The 16,254-nt window shown below is 40.5% G+C and overlaps 1 protein-coding gene across 1 annotated transcript in view; it reads left to right on the top strand.

Moving 5' to 3' along the window:
- celf2 (cugbp, Elav-like family member 2) overlaps positions 1-16,254 on the top strand; it is a 255,122-nt gene that overhangs the window by 160,528 nt on the left and 78,340 nt on the right. Inside the window, exon 4 of the mRNA XM_053313798.1 lies at positions 12,767-12,849. Within this exon, the coding sequence (XP_053169773.1) occupies positions 12,767-12,849 (83 nt within the window). The remainder of the gene's footprint in view (positions 1-12,766; positions 12,850-16,254) is intronic.

Genomic DNA, 16,254 nt, shown 5'->3' on the forward strand with positions numbered 1-16,254 from the left:
AGCTGCAATGATTAAACAATTAGTTGAAAATCAATCGACTAATTACTGTAGATCACATTAGATTACAGTCAACTTTATTGTCATTGCACATCGTACGAGTACAAGCACGACAAGATGTAGTTCTGCATCTAAACCGAGTGCAAACCAGTAAAGTGCAAAGAGAAAATGAATCATATATGCAGATGAAAGTAATTTAAAAATGCAGGAAATTAAGACGGTTATAAGTCATATCTACACACGGGAGAAGTAATGCACATAAAGCTGTGTGCACATGAGACTAAATGAGATGAATATTATATAACATAATGGCTTTTATGCAGATGAAGTTATTTACAGTGCAAAATGAAGTGAATGTTATATATTAAAGAGAATAAGTTATATATACAGGCGGAGTTATAAGTCATATATATATATATATATAAAGTAGAGAAGTAATGTACATGAAGCTTTGTGCACGTGGGACTAAATGAGATGAATATTATATAGCATAATGGCTTTTATGCAGATGAAGTTATTTACAGTGCAAAATGAAGTTAATGTTATATATCAATGTTAAAAATACAGTTCACCTCACTTTCAGACAAACTGATCTCTAAACACAACTTTCGAGCTCTTTTATTTTAACTTAACTTATTTTCAGCTCATTATGAAACTGTGGTGGGCCGCCACAGGTCGAGGTAATTAATTGGAAGCACTCTGGGTCAGCAGTTGAGTGGAGCCTCGGGGGTCTAAAGGAGTGATTTGGGGGGGGGGGGGATGAGGGGGGGTCACTGTAGCTGCTGCAGTCCAGCCTCAGGTGTTGAAGGGCTTCACCCCCACTGCTTAGCTTTAGCTTTTTAATACACCATACTTCCATTCTGCTCTGGGCTGCAGGGCATTGGTCCTTTCACCCCCCCACCCCTCCTCTCCCCCACCTCCACCTGCCGGTTTAACTGCAAACATTGTTGGCTTTTTGATGTCACAATCCCCTCCAGATATATCTCAGGAGCGTCAGATGATTACCAGGAAGAGAAAAGCAACACCAAATGATGTTGATTTCTTTCTCTTTTTTTTTTTAAATCATGAATTACTGGATAATTTTTGTCTCCTCAGGCCATTTAAAAATTAGTCTAATAACTCAGTTTGGAAGATGCAATCCAGATTTATGTTTTACAAATTGGCAAAAGAAGAATAAAAGGTTGTAATATTGTGTAACATTAAATATTGAAGCGCTCTGTTCTCTCAGTCGAGCACCTAATAATTATTGTTATAAAACTGTCCATAAACAATCAGAGTTTCATCATCACCTGACAAAGCCTCTAAAATAAGATCAGTTGACTTCTTATTTATATAATTATGACTTTTCTTCAATATCCACAGCATACATTGCCTCTTTTTTTTTTTAATCCTACAGTCCTTATAGCGTCACCTTATCTCAGAGGTGTCAAACTCATTTTCATTCAAAGGCCACATACAGACCAATTTGATCTCATGTGGGCCAGATCACTAAAAAGATGGAGGGAAGGAAGGAAGAAAGGAAATAAGAAGGGAAGGAAGGGAAAACAGGCAAAAGGAAGGAAGGAAGAAAGGTAGGAAGGACAGATGGAAGGAAGGACAGAAGGAAGAAAGGGAGGAAGGACAGATGGAAGGAAGGACAGAAGAAAGAAAGGGAGGAAGGACAGATGGAAGGAAATAAGGAAGGAAGAAAGGGAGGAAGGACAGATGGAAGGAAAGAAGGAAGGAAGAAAGGGAGGAAGGATGAAAGGGAGGAAGGACAGATGGAAGGAAGGACAGATGGAAGGACAGACAGAATAAAGAATGGGAGGAAGGAAGGGAGGACGGACAGATGGAAGGGAGGAAGGACAGATGGAAGGAAGGACAGAAGTAAGAAAGGGAGGAAGGACAGATGGAAGTAAGAAAGGGAGGAAAAAAGACAGGAAGGAAGAAAGGAAAAAAAGACAGGAAGGAAAGTGGGCCGAAATGGACCCCTCAGCGGGCCGGTTCTGGCCCACGGGCCGCATGTTTGACACCCCTGCCTTATCTCAACCATTGCAGCACTTTTTGGGCACTTCTGTCCTCATCAACAGCTTATATAGAAGGTTTTTTTTTCTTCTCATTTGGATTAATGCTGATCTTGCACCTGTGGGGTTTCAAACGTCACTGCTCATAGTTTCATATTAACCCAGTTTCTGGCTATAAAATAAAATAAGAAGAACAAGAGGAATAGTGTCTCCTATGCGCTGAAACCCGGACTAATGAAAGTCTTTTAAGTAGATTAGTTGCTGCTTAAGCCTCGATGACCCACCCACCTATTCTGTGACAGGGCAGATTTAAATAAAGAGGTGCAAAGAAATTTAATGAGTATTATTGTTATTAACTGTACAGAGAAAGTCAAATTTCATGGCAGGCTGTTAATGTTCTTGTACCCAAATCCAAGCACCCCAGTCTGATATTTAAGGTTATAAAAGGGCGATATTGATTCAAAATGAGCCTGAAATCACCTCCTAAATATGCCCGACCCGCCCCCATCTGCTCCTCTGCAGCCTTACTGTCTTGAGTCAGGGTCGACCTGTTGTTGGAGGGGGGGTGTTGATGTGTTGACAGAGGCGAGAGGCCGCGGGTCTTCACTCAGTCAAAGGCCCCCTTCAGTAGCCATGAAGCATTTATGAACAGGCATCTCCCACCTCTACTCTCTATTCCACTCACAGCTGCTCTTCTTCTCCTCCTTTTTTTTTTTTTTTTAGTCTTGCAAACATGCCGCTCTTCTTTTTCCACGTCATCTCAGTCTTGCACTCTTTCCGCTACACACACACATATAGAACACACACACACACACACACATCAGCATCTAATAGATTCCTTCCCTTCACTCCCCGACGTTTGTGCATGCACGTCTCTGGTGTGTGTTTTTTGAGTGTCCCTCTTCAACAGCACAAGCAGAGTGTATCTCCCCGCTCTGAGACCTCTCGGCCTTCAGGTAAATGTTTGTGCTGCGAGAAAAAAGACACACACACACACACACACACGAACACACACACACACACATGCACACACAAATAGATGGAAATGCTCCTGTGCAGAACGTTGTTTTTTCCCTACTTTTTCAAGGTTGTTGCTAGTATGCGTATGTTTCCGTGTGAATAAAAAAGCACACACGCAGGTATACGCTAAAAAAAAAAAAAAAAAAAAAAAAAATACAGTATGTGCGCTCTCGTTGGCTTTCTGCAGCTTTGTGTGTGTGTGAGCTGTGAGTGTGTTGACTCTTAAACAGGTGGAACTGGAATACTGCAGGGAAACTGTGTGTGTAAGCGTGTGTGTGTGTGTGTGTGTGTGTGTGTGTGTGTGTGTGTGTGTGTGTGTGTGTGTGTGTGTGTGTGTGTGTGTGTGTGTGTGTGTGTGTGTGTGTGTGTGTGTGCGGTCCACTCCTCTGCTCTTTGATCCTCGTCTTGACAGCCCACCACCTGGGACGATCCGCCACACGCTGCATGGCTCCCAGGCCCCGGCTACACCACGGGAATCACAACACACAGTGGCTAACGCAGCGCTAACAGCCAACCCTCCCCTCCACATTAGCCTATATGCCTTCAGAATAGCTAATGCTAACATTAAAAGCTATAACCCTCCCATATACACACATTTGCAGAAAAAAAAAAAAAAAAAAAAAGCCACCAGAATCATAATTCACACCGCGCTCCTATCAGCTAACCCTCATACAGTGCTATTGGAATTGCTAATCGCACACAAGGGGCCAAAGCTTGAACACAGGTGCAATTGGAATTATAATGTACAATACTGATTCAATGCTGAAAAACTCCCCATTGTACACACACAGCATTCAGGAGTATAATGAACACATTTAAAAGTTAACGTGACTGACATGGAAATCATGATGCTACACTAACCTGCTTTACACAGGTGGAGTCAAGTCAGCAAACCCCAGGGCTGATTTCTCATTTTTATGACCACATATATAAAAATATGTCTGTGTGTGGTAGCTTACAAGATAGAATAATTGAAGTCAAAGATGTAAAATAAGCATTGTAGGTGTTTAAGGGTCAGTGATAAATAAGAGTTAGCAATATGAGCAATTCAAAAATATCTTAAAAATAGTTTTAAAAGCAGCATCAGGTTATTTAAAATTGCATTTTTGTTGGTTTTATGTAATTTGAAATGACATTTGCACCATTTTTTAAAACCAAAAGTGAGACTGAATGCTCCTGAAAATGTCAAATGGTGTAACCACAAAAGATAAATATTAAATATTGTATCACCTACAGTGTATTTAAGTGGACTTATACTAATAATGACTGTAAATGTTTCCTGATCTCCATGGTTACCCAGATTAATTGTAATATTTAGAACAATAGTATTCCATTAGCTTTATTTAATATAAAAGTTATAATGTAAGATCATGCCAAACTAGCTGATATGGTGTTTTATTAAGAATTCAGCATTTTTAAACAAGTTTAATTAGCTTTTATGGTTACACCACTTAGACATTTTTGCCATAATCCTCTAATATATTCTCTCAAAATGGATTAAAAGCAGAAATGTTATGCTGAATCCACAAAAAAATGAAATGTGTGCAAGTTATTCACATTTTAACCCCTTTTAAATTTAAACTAAACCACATGGACACAAAAACAAAAAACATCATTGACCCTTAATGGATCAATAATGAGCTAATTGGCCTGTTTAATCACCAGTGTGTTAATTACAGCAATACTATAAACCAACTAAGCCTTTTTAAATTAAAGAAGAGCTAATGGTTATTGTTGCAGTTGTGTATTAAAAGACACCGCAATCAATTTGGGAGTCATTGAACCTTTTATAGATCACTTACTGTATTTTCACTTATTATGGCTGATGAGACTTCTTCTTCTTCTTCTCAGGACAGTGTGGTCATCTCTCCGCTTTACTTGATTATAAATATCACTCTCACTCTCTTTTTACTTTCATTGTGCATTTTTGTAGCAGGATAACTTCCCCCCGTTATGGTTCTCATTGGCTGCACTCCATTTGGCCCGTTGTTTCATAGCGGTAAAGGAGAGGGGGTAACCGGATTAAATGGAGTGCAACTAGCATATGCAGCGGCAGGTATGATCAGGGGAGATTTAATTCTGTCACAAGGCCCTTAGGCTTTTGGCTAAGCCCATCGGCCCTTCTGCTCCCCGCAACCACACCACCAATTCACCACCACGACGAACCGATTTACCTCTGCCACATAGTGATACTGCTAAGCCACGCGTCACCACAACACATGTACGCTGCAGGAATCCTCTTCATTTATACAAACTGTACAAACACAATCAGCAATGCAATTCTGCACCGTAATAATAAGCATTCAAATTGAACACTGACTTACTCCTTTAGAAGTGTGTGTGTGTGTGTGTGTGTGTGTGTGTGTGTGTGTGTGTGTAGGCTTGGTTTTCTTGGCAGCAAAAAAAAAAAAAAAAAAGTCCTTGAAGTTAAGTGCCTGAGGAATGTGTCACTCTCAGTGGGCATTAGCGTCGGATGGCTCGGTCTCTTCTGATGGATAGTGGAGCAACAATATATAGTCTTGACCAGTCCGAGTGTTAGAGAATGATATCGCTCTCCACTGGAAGAGGAAGCTACGTACTGTAAGGCCATGTCAACATCCTTCCTTTCCTTCCTACTTCCTTCCTTCCTTCCTCCCTTCCTTCCTTGCTTCCTTGCTTCCTTGACTTGAGGACAACAGAAGAGTTGCGCTTAAATCCCCCCAAACTGAACGGCTAATTCAACAAAGCTTCCCTTCGCCCCCCCCCCCCCAAAAAAAAAGTCAGTGGAAGATTTCTCCTGCAGCCTCAGCGTGTTCAAAAAAAACATCAAACCACCTTCTCTCTTTCTTTCCTTTGTCTCTCTTTTCTCCCATCCTTCCTTCCTTCCTTCCTCCCTCCTTCTTTCCTTCCCCCTTCCTTCTTTCCTGCCTCCTTCCTTCCTTTCCTTCCTTCCTTCCTCTTTTCCTTTCGCCCTCCCTCCTTCCCTCCCTCTTTCCATCTTTCCTCCCTCTTAGCTTTCTTCTTCCTTCCTCCTTTCCATCATTCCTTCCATCCTTCCTTCCTTCTGTCTGTCCTTCCAACCTTCCTTCTCTCTTTCCTTCCTTTCTCTCTCTTTCCTCTCTTCCCTCTTAGCTTCCTTCTTTCCTCTGTCCTTCCTTCCTTCCTTTCCTTCCTTCTTCCTTCCTTCCTTCCTTCCTTCCTTCCTTCCTTCCTTCCTTCCTTCCTTCCTTCCTTCCTTCCTTCCTTCCTTCCTTCTTCCTTCCTCCCTTCCATCATTCCTTCCTTCCTTGCTTCCTTGACTCAAGGACAACAGGAGGGTTAATCATTTCTGTCTTTGTTATATTTTTGTCTCCTAGTTTCTCCCCAAACTAAACGACTCATTCAACAAAGCCCCCCCCCCTCCTTCCTTCCCCCCTAAAGAAAAAGTCAGTGGAAGATTTCTCCTGCAGCTTCAGCGTGTTCAAAAAAAAAAAACACCAAACCACTTCTGAACATCTTGATATGAGCTGTATCTTCTGTCCAGCTCCGCCAACAGACTGTCAATTACAAGTGTGAACACCGATGCAGAAAACTTGGCCCGTCCTGACAGTTCACACTCTGGTTCTACAGATCCAGACAGCCGCTTTCGTCTTCGCCGCCAGTTGTGTGTAAGCGTGTGTGTGTGAGTGTGTGTGTGTGTCCGCGTTATAGAACTGACAAACTGTCGGAGACGTGTTCTTTGCGGCTTCTTCAAAAAAAGTGTCAAATTGACAGTGAGAACCTGACACATAATCTCTCAGTGACAGGACAAGGTCTGCTGCATTACACAGGTCAATTTCAGTTGCTTGTAGTGTAATATTCAACCCTGTGAAATCTCGATAAAGTTGTATTCCACATGCTACTCAGAAATGATGCTTCAAGCTTCAAGATTTCCTTTGTGTAGAGCCTGTGCTTCATGTCTTATACTGTAGTCGCGATTCGATTAGAAGTACACAGGATTTATTATGTTATTAATAGACATTCAGAGCCCTTTAAAATCTCTTGTATCCTTTCCTGTCGTCCTCCCGGGTCAAATTGACCCTGTCTGTTTTGACTGTTCCTACCTTCTGTCTGTCCTTCCTTCCTTCCTTCTTTCCTTCTTTCCTTCCTTCTGTCTGTTCCCCCGACCTTCCTTCTCTTTTTCTTTCCTTTCTCTCTCTTTCCTCCCTTCCTTCCTTCCTTCCTCCCTCCCTCCTTCTTTCCTCTGTCCTTCTTTCCTTCCTTCCTCTTTTCCTTTCTCCCTCCCTCCCTCCCTCCCTCCCTCCTAGCTTCCTTCTGTTTTGACTGTTCCTTCCGACCTTCCTTCTCTCTTTCTTTACTTTCTCTCTCTTTCCTCCCTTCCTTCCTTCCCCCCTTCCTTCTTTCCTCTGTCTTTCTTTCCTTTCTTCCTCTTTTCCTTTCTCCCTCCCTCCCTCTTAGCTTCCTTCTTTCCTCCCTCCCTCCTAGCTTCCTTCTTTCCTCCGTCCTTCCTTCCTTTGTTATATTTTTCCATTTTCCACTTTTTTACACATTTTATCCAACATGTCAGAGAGCACGATTGTACTTTTTTACTCCACTATCTGACTCAGAGTGTTGGAGTCACTAGTTCATCTTCAGATCAAGATTTTTACAATTACCTTTAAAATACTACTTTTTCACTGGTGTCAAGTTAAAAAAAAAAAAAAAAAGGCCTCCAAATCCTTCTTGCATTTTTGGAGAAAATTTATTAACCTGTAGAGATACTTGTAAATGTTCCACTCATAAGTAAAAAGAGATGAAATATGATACAAAGATGAATTTCATTTTCTGAGCACTTTCCAAGATTTGACTATTCTTCACAATAAATGCTTTACTTTTTGTTTATTTTTAAAAATCCACTGATATGCGAATTTGTTTGGTATTTAACATTTAGTGGAGATTTTTACCTCCTGACTTCCTGAAGGATTTGAGTACCTCTCCCTCAACCTTATCCTAAGCTAGTGCAGATTTTAGTATGATAATTGAAAGCTGCTGGAGATCTACAATATCTTGAAGCCACAAATGTATCACTAAGTGTGTGTTGCCTGCCATATCAGTTTGGTTACCTACGTGGAATAAATTGTAGATAGTCAATTCAGTCGTGACTAGTTTCCCCCTCTTATCTCCGAGAATTTAACTAGTGTAAAACTTCTGGTGGTAAAATTACACTGATTGTAGAAGCGGGTGGTTTTTAGGTTTAATGAAGTGACTGCCCCCAAGCTGCTTCTCACACCGGGGGTCGTAGAAGAAAAAAACACTAAGCTGAGAAATATCCCTGTTTAAAAAAAACACAGTCACTGCACCATCCGAATCACAACACCAATCACGTTGCTGACGCTAGGCTAAGGGCCAACTATTCAATAGCCCTGGCACCCAGAGGACACCACAGAAATTCAGATCCATTACGCTCCCAGCCTCATCAAAGGGACTCTGGGATTCGGATGCTAAACCTGCTCCAGATGCTCACTGTTGGATTTCACTAAGATGCACTGCAGGGCAAGTGTCATAGGGGCTGATGTCTGCGATATGGGCAACAAAACCACAACCAGCCCAGCTAATTCACGCTGAGTTGATTTGTGTCGTGAACACAATGGGGAGGACAAACAAAGCAGATGTAAACAATGGCGCACTCGGCTCATCTCTGGACAAATAAATACACCACCGAAAATTAACAGATGAGCAAAGATGGAGGCAGAAGGTCCAAACATATGAACCTGCAGCAACTGAAAGGAAGACATGGATGCTAAAAAATACAAAAATCTGCTCACACTTGTGGCTCACCTGTGGCTGGCGTACAGTCGGCTTGAGTGTATTAACCCTGTTAGCCAATTCAGCTCGGTCTGATTGTGTGAGGCAAATGCAAGATGTGCCTGATTGTTTTGGTTTTTTTCAGCATTCAAATAGTGAAAGCCAAATCGGAAAATACTGGCTTGTGATTACCTGGCAGGTGTCCATTAAAATCCCATTACTGGATACCTCAAACATAGTTCTAGTCGGCATTTAAATCACCAGTTTAGATTCATAAAGTTTATTAAACTGCACGTAGCTTCTTGCTAGCAGTAGTTGCTACAGTTGTTTGTTGCTAAAAGTTATAACCATTCTGTAGGTCACAACAAGAAAGTGCCTTTTTTAGACCATGACAATATAAAACATGAATTTTTTTTTGTCTCTCATTTGTTCAAAACATGTTAGAGACTCATTTTGTTTGTGTACAAGATGACACTAGCACAACCTGTATCTATAGCAACCATAACACAATCTGTATCTATAGCAACCATAGAACAACCTGTATCTATATCAACCATAGAACAACCTGTATCTGTAGCAACCATAGAACAACCCATAGCAACCATAGAACAACCTGTATCTATAGCAACCATAGAACAACCCGTAGCAACCATAGAACAACCTGTATCTATAGCAACCATAGAACAACCTGTATCTATAGCAACCATAGAACAACCTGTATCTATAGCAACCATAGAACAACCTGTATCTATAGAAACCATAGAACAACCTGTATCAATAGAAACCATAGAACAACCTGTATCTATAGCAACCATAACACAATCTGATGGTCTATCTGTGCATTGCATACCTCATACAAGTGTTAAATGGGATAGAATTGAGAATAAATTGAGATAGATTTTGTTATTGACCAGATATCATGACACAAAGTGACCTCTACCAAATTGTTAAGCTAAGTACTTTGCAAATAAGTGTGATAATAAACTCCTGATATGAGTTGATTTGAGTCTTTTTGTGTATCAGGAGACTGTATAACATGTGTGGTCCAGCCTTCCTATCAGCCCCCCACCAGTTCATTTTAATTACCAACATGGCTTATAGTAGTTATATTAGTATCAGCGTATATGTCAAAGATGTGTTTGGGGTAGTGGCATAAAGTTTATTCTTGGAAAATCTTGGATATAGCAGCTGGCAAAGCGTTGAGTCATCATATCAGATTCCTTAGCAGATGAAATCGGTCCAGTTGTAACTGAGCTGTAGATGTTTTTTGACTTTCGAAGCATTTGAAGGACTTCTCTTTCACGTTGGCTTAAAGGCATAGTCGCAACACTTTTATAACCAAATTTAAGTGACCTTCATCATCTTTTTTTTTTTTTCAATTTCAGCAACATAAAGTAAAATAAAGTGATTTTGGCGTTGGTGGCAACATTTTTAAATTCCCAAATATTGCTGGTAGGTATTGACCTAAAATATTTGGTAAGACAAATTTCTCTGCTCATTTTTGGCTTCTGCAGAATCAGAGTTAAATGACGGTTTAGTTTCTGGTAATGCATCACGAATTTCAGAGCTTCAAATTTTGTTCTTCCAGCCGACTAACTCTCACCATCAAGTGCATCCTCCATGTTTTACTGTATTGTCGACTCTCTGTGTGTCTTTATCCTTTCTTTCCTCTTCAGCCTTGCTTTTAAAGTTCCCTGCTGGCTGTTAGATAACGGTGTCAAAAGGGCCAAACACAGACAGGAATCCTTATTGAGAAATGCTCTTCCCAACCCCAATGTTTGACATAAATCAAACACCAGCAGCTGTTTATATGTGGAAAGCAGAGGAGTCACACCTCTGTATCTAGCCTAAATGTCCTCCTGCTGGTTTTTTTTTTTTGGTTGTTTTGCCTGACTGTGCAGGTTTGTGTGCTGACAAGAGAATGGCCCTCAACTGCAGTGTTTCAGCCTCACTCTGCAGGGATTACACACAGATTAATGAAGAGGCAGAATCCCTCACTCCCCTTTTTTTCCCCTCTCTCCTTCTACCTTCTACTTTCTTCACTGTGTTTGTCTATGCACATGCATTTAAGTGACTGAGTGAGTGACTGAGTGAGTGAGTTGGCAACTTACTCAGCTGTGACATGATGATTTGCAGGTGGAAAGACGTTGGGATGTCAACGTTAAACCTGAGCTAAATTAGATAAAATGTGACTCTTTTAGTCTGACATTGGGCCTCATGCAAAACCCACTTTGTAGGAACAGATTCATTCTTAAGAGCCATGTACGAGTAATTTAAGAAAATGTGTGGCTTTCATGAATTTTCTCATACTTTGTAATTTTCTCTTAAGGCGTGAACAGAATATTACGAGTGCCATACGTGTCCTGAACAGATCTCTTTATTTCTATCACCAGGGGAAAACTTAATTAACTTGGAGTCATAATATCTTTATCTGATTGAATTTGGAGTTTAGAAAAAAAGGGAACCAAAATCAATTAAAATCAAATATGGCTCAGAGGTTTTGGAGATTTAAAGATTTTTTATTGGCATATTTTGGCAACTTATACAGAACATGTAGTGCTGGACAGTATTATATCAATATTATATCAATATTATAGAGAAAGAGATACAGATTGATATGTTAGATTGTGAATATTGTAATATGAAATGGCATGCATGTTGTCTTTTGCTGTATTTAAAGGCTTAATTACGGTGAATTAATTATATCAAAAAAATCCTGTTGTGTAAAAGCACCATTAGTCATCCCTACGCTATTGCTGCAATATCGATATCAAGATATTTGCTCATAAATATCGTGATATTTCATTTTTCTCCATATTAACCAGCCTTAAGTACATTTCAATAGGTCACTTCTCTCATTCTGACAGCTTCCTCTGTGTCTCTCTGCAGGTCTATGCCTTATATAATGCTACGTATATTGCAGCTGACAGTGTAACACCACCCACTGTAGGCTATAATAGTCGCTCCTCTAACATGTCTGTGACTGTCGAATCCCTTGACCGCCTCCCATCACACTCCGCTTTCCTTTAGAAAGATGTTTTCACCTCAGAGCATTCCCTCTGTATCTCTGTTACATGACAGTGCTGCTCTACATTGTTGATTTCTGCAATAGGACTTAGGATCTGCAGTGTGAAATTCTTGCTTTATCCTCTTACAAACGTCACATACTCATTCATCAGGCTGTAACGAGTGATTTAAGAGTTTGTTGAATCCCACTTGGGAAAAATCAGGAGTTTTATGTTAAAAAAAAGCACATAAATATTCTTCCTTGAGCCCCGTCGTGTTCATGTTGAGTCTTTCTGTTCCTCTAATCAATCAGGATAATAGCCATAAATGAGGAAAACATCTAAAACCAGGCTAGTTTTCACATACACAACTTCAAATACTAACTACACACTGAAATATAATCATTTAACAAGCTGTTGAAGCCATTTATATGTAACCTACTTTCACTTTTCAAGCAAATTTTGTCTTATTTGACCCCCAAATCACATAATGGGTGCTTACCGGAGAGGCAAGCCTGTGAAATAGTGAAAGGATGAATTGCCTCATGTGGAAGTGAACGAGTGTACGGATGAATGAGTGAGCGTGAACAATAAATAAACTAGTATATCCTTTCTATAGTGAGCGATTGAGTAAGCAACTCTACACAGATTACTCAAGGATTAATGAAGAGGCAACCTCCAGTTCTCCACCATCTCTCCTCTTCCCCTTTTTCTTTCTGTCTTTGTATTGTTTGTGTGTGTGTGTGTGTGTGCGTGCGTGCGTCAGTTCCTCGAGGCTGAAGTCATCAGCGTTGAAACGAATCCAAAAGCGTTCTCTTCCTCTCTCCGCTAGGATGTTTCGTCCTTAACATTCACTCAGCGTCTGCCAGTGTCGACAGGTGATGCCAAGCAGATGAATAGAGAAAGTGCTCTTTGTTGCTCCTAATGCTCATCCCTTCTCTCTGTCTCTCTCTCTTTCTCTCTCTCTCTCTCTCTCTCTCTCTCTCTCTCTCTCCCCAGGCTGCTGTTTTGTCACGTTTTACACAAGGAAAGCTGCCCTTGAAGCCCAGAATGCACTGCATAACATAAAGACCTTAACAGGGGTGAGTGTGTGCCTTCGATTCTCCTCTGCCTACTTTCTCTTCTAATCACACACTTACAGCAGCACCCTCAGGCGGCCCCTCCCCAACCTGCCTGCCTGCCTGTCTGTCTGTCTGTATATATGTGTGTGTGTGTGTGTGTGTGAGAGAGAGAGAGAGAGAGAGTGTGAGAAGGTGAGCAACAGCATGTCAGCGTTAGTTTGTGAAAGTGCAAGCAACTGAGTTTGATAAGTGGGAGAAGCAAATGTTAAAAGGTGAAGTTCTTGAAAATGTCTTTACACCAGCTATATTGTCTATTATAATTAAAGGTATCAGACACAAATCCACATTCTTCTTTTTTCTCATTTAAAACATCCTTTTCTTGCAACCTCCTCGCTATCTCTTAATGCCACCAGCTGTTGGTGCACAGAGAGTGGGACGTCATTGAATTTCTGATGCAAGTGCAAGTTTTATTGACATCAGGTAATTAAGCTAGTAGCAAAGAAAGGAAATAGACGCTAAAGTAGCAGGAACAGGCAATAATGGCACCATGATCATATGTTTCTTTTGCAAAATCTCTCGTAACAAATGAAGACTTTAAAGTAATTTGTCTCTGAAAAATTAACACATACTCTACGTGCACATGAAGAGTGCACACATTGGCCGTATTATAAAATATATCAGGGACAGAAATCCATTTGTATTAATATTGTAATACTCTATTAAGCAATATCGCCAAGCCTGACTAATCAAATACTTCATGTTTTAAATGTAAAAAGAGTAAGATTAAGCTCAATCTTTAGAAAGCAAATTAATCTTTTCTTTTTTATTATTTTATTCTCTATTCTCATTCTTTTGTCTTCTACATTCAACCACCACACATTTGGCTGTTCAGGGTGATACGAGTCGGCTTCCTGGATCAATAAGGCAAAAATGTAAAATGATCAGATTGTGGAATTACTTAATATGTCAGAAAACAGGGTCAATAAGAAGGCTACCCTATTTTTAAAGAAGTTGGGTTACAATCATAGACTGTATAAAAGAAATGGACGTAACATCTGTGACGTCACCCATTGGTTTGTGGACTGCTGCTCTGAAGCCAATAGTTTCTAGTCTAGGCAGCGCCATCTTGAAAATTTCAGGTGCATGCTGGGAAAACTAAAAACACGGATTATACCTATATGGGCATGAGGCGGAGCGGGGAGGTTGCTATGGTTGCGAGGGCTGGATCTCGAAGACATTGGGCAATCAACCTGTCAATCAGGACGTAGCCACGCCCTAATGCATACCCTGCTTTATCGTCAAATATAAAATCAGGGAGGCCAAAATGTCCCAAATGAACATCATACTGCATTGAAGAAGGCTTTAAACTAGCGATTGAGACCAAAAACACATTTTGAAAACGTTTACTGAGGTTAGAAATCAAGTGAGAAGTTGGTGAATTCTCCATTGACTTGTATAGAGACGGTCGCCCCCTGGTGGCCTTTTGATAGAATGCAGCTCTAAGTTACTTGCGCGTTGGCCTCATTTCAGAGGACCGGAGCTCCCCGCCTGCTTACAATATACGTATAGTAATAATTTATCATGTTGTATACCCACTATTACTATATTTGAGGCAAAATGGTTAAGTGATATTGTGTTAAAGCCAAAATTACTTAAATATATTCAAATCAAGCACAGTTATGGCCCTTAATCGTAGGTTACAGCAAACTTTAAAAGAAGTCAAAGGTCCTTATAGGAGCACAGCTGAGAACAGGAAGCCTTCCCTTGAACCTTGAAGTTGGCAAAATTTAAAAATATTCCAGAGGATGTGAATTGTGTGAACTTAGAGAAGTTGAAAATGAACCACATCATCTTCTGTATTGTCCTGTTTTGGTGCTCTTATGATGACAGAATGGGATGGATGTTTAATTTGAATGTCCCTCTTTACACACAATAAAGTCAATCAATCATTTGCTTTGCCACCTTTTGCAATGTATCACTAAAATATGTATCATAAATCCATCGTGCTTGTGGCGTGCACGTGCAATCCTTCTGCCTTTACTGTGCAACAAGCGGCTAGAAAGCTGTGTTTGAGTGCTTCCTTGCATCTATTTCCTTTATACAGTCATGTTTGTATAACTTTAACAGTGTATCCATGCTGTGGCATTGCCTTTCTTTCACGCTATCTGCTCCGCTCTCTATTATTGTTCCTTCCTGTAACCCTGGAGACCGATAGAGGAAGTGGGCCGAAGCTTGCTCGCACTCCCGCTCTTTTTTAGCCCTGGGTGGATATTTAGAGGCCCCTAGATCCCTTCTGCTCGGGCTATTGGCTGCTTTCCCGCCTCTCTCCTTGGCTGCACCGGCTAACTGGAATCTCATCAGTTGAGCGCCTGTACTCGCTCGCTTCTGTCAGTTGGATCAGCGAATAGCCCTCCTGGGCAGGACAGGGTGGATACTGCGAATCCCACAAGAGCTATACGCAGGATTTGTGCTCGGGCTTCCGATTCTGAGTCAAGCTTGTTGTTTTGTGCACAGTAGTGGCCGTGTTAACTGCTCACGGAATAAGTATGTTAAATTTAGTCTGTTTTCCAGCGCTGGGAGATTTAGCCTCTTATCCCTTGTCGGAGGTGTGAAACAGCCCAGGGGAGGACACAAACTGCAGCAGTTTCAGGATTATAGGAACATGAAATCGCCTTCTTCTACACCATAACTCCCACCCTCCCCACCACCTTTATGTCTGGTCATCCCTCCTCCTCCTCCTCCTCCTCCTCCTCCTCCTCGCTAGCTTCTCTGTCCTGCAGCGTCTCTGGTTGTTATGGTTTCGGCTTTTTGAAGTCAGGTACCGGTAAATTTGGATTGTGGTTGCTAGAAAGGGCATCAGAGTCAAGTTTCCTTTAACCATCAACCAGAAACAAGAGGAGATTTTAACTTGTATAAATGCTATTTTCTCCTTTTATTAATAAGCATAGCAACCTAATGCTACATTAAGATGAAACTGGTAATCATGTGTTTCATAATTGATGTCTAACACAAAAAAAAGAAAGAAAAAAAAGAACACAATATGAAAATTACACTAATTAAAATCACATTTGGTTTCATTGATTAAAATCAAATACTTAATGATACTTAAAAGTAACCCTCTGGGCTTAACATGCATGTCAATCCTCATAAAATATTAGCTTGTTTAAATGCTATTTTCTCTATTAATAAACATGCATATCGACCTAATGAACATTACACTACTGAAAACCACATTTGGTTTCATTTCAATAGTTAATGATACTTAAAAGTAGATTTTATATGTAAGCAAACAGTTATATCATTTGATCTTAACATGCATGTCAGTCCAAATAAAATCAGGACTGTTAATAATAAATATTGCTCCATAGCGCCTCTAGTGGTCAAAAACTCCATTTAATGTTGTAAATGCCTTGTTGCAGTCTACTC

This window comes from Scomber japonicus, chromosome 23 (genome assembly GCF_027409825.1).
Source record: "Scomber japonicus isolate fScoJap1 chromosome 23, fScoJap1.pri, whole genome shotgun sequence".
NCBI classification, from domain to species: domain Eukaryota; kingdom Metazoa; phylum Chordata; class Actinopteri; order Scombriformes; family Scombridae; genus Scomber; species Scomber japonicus.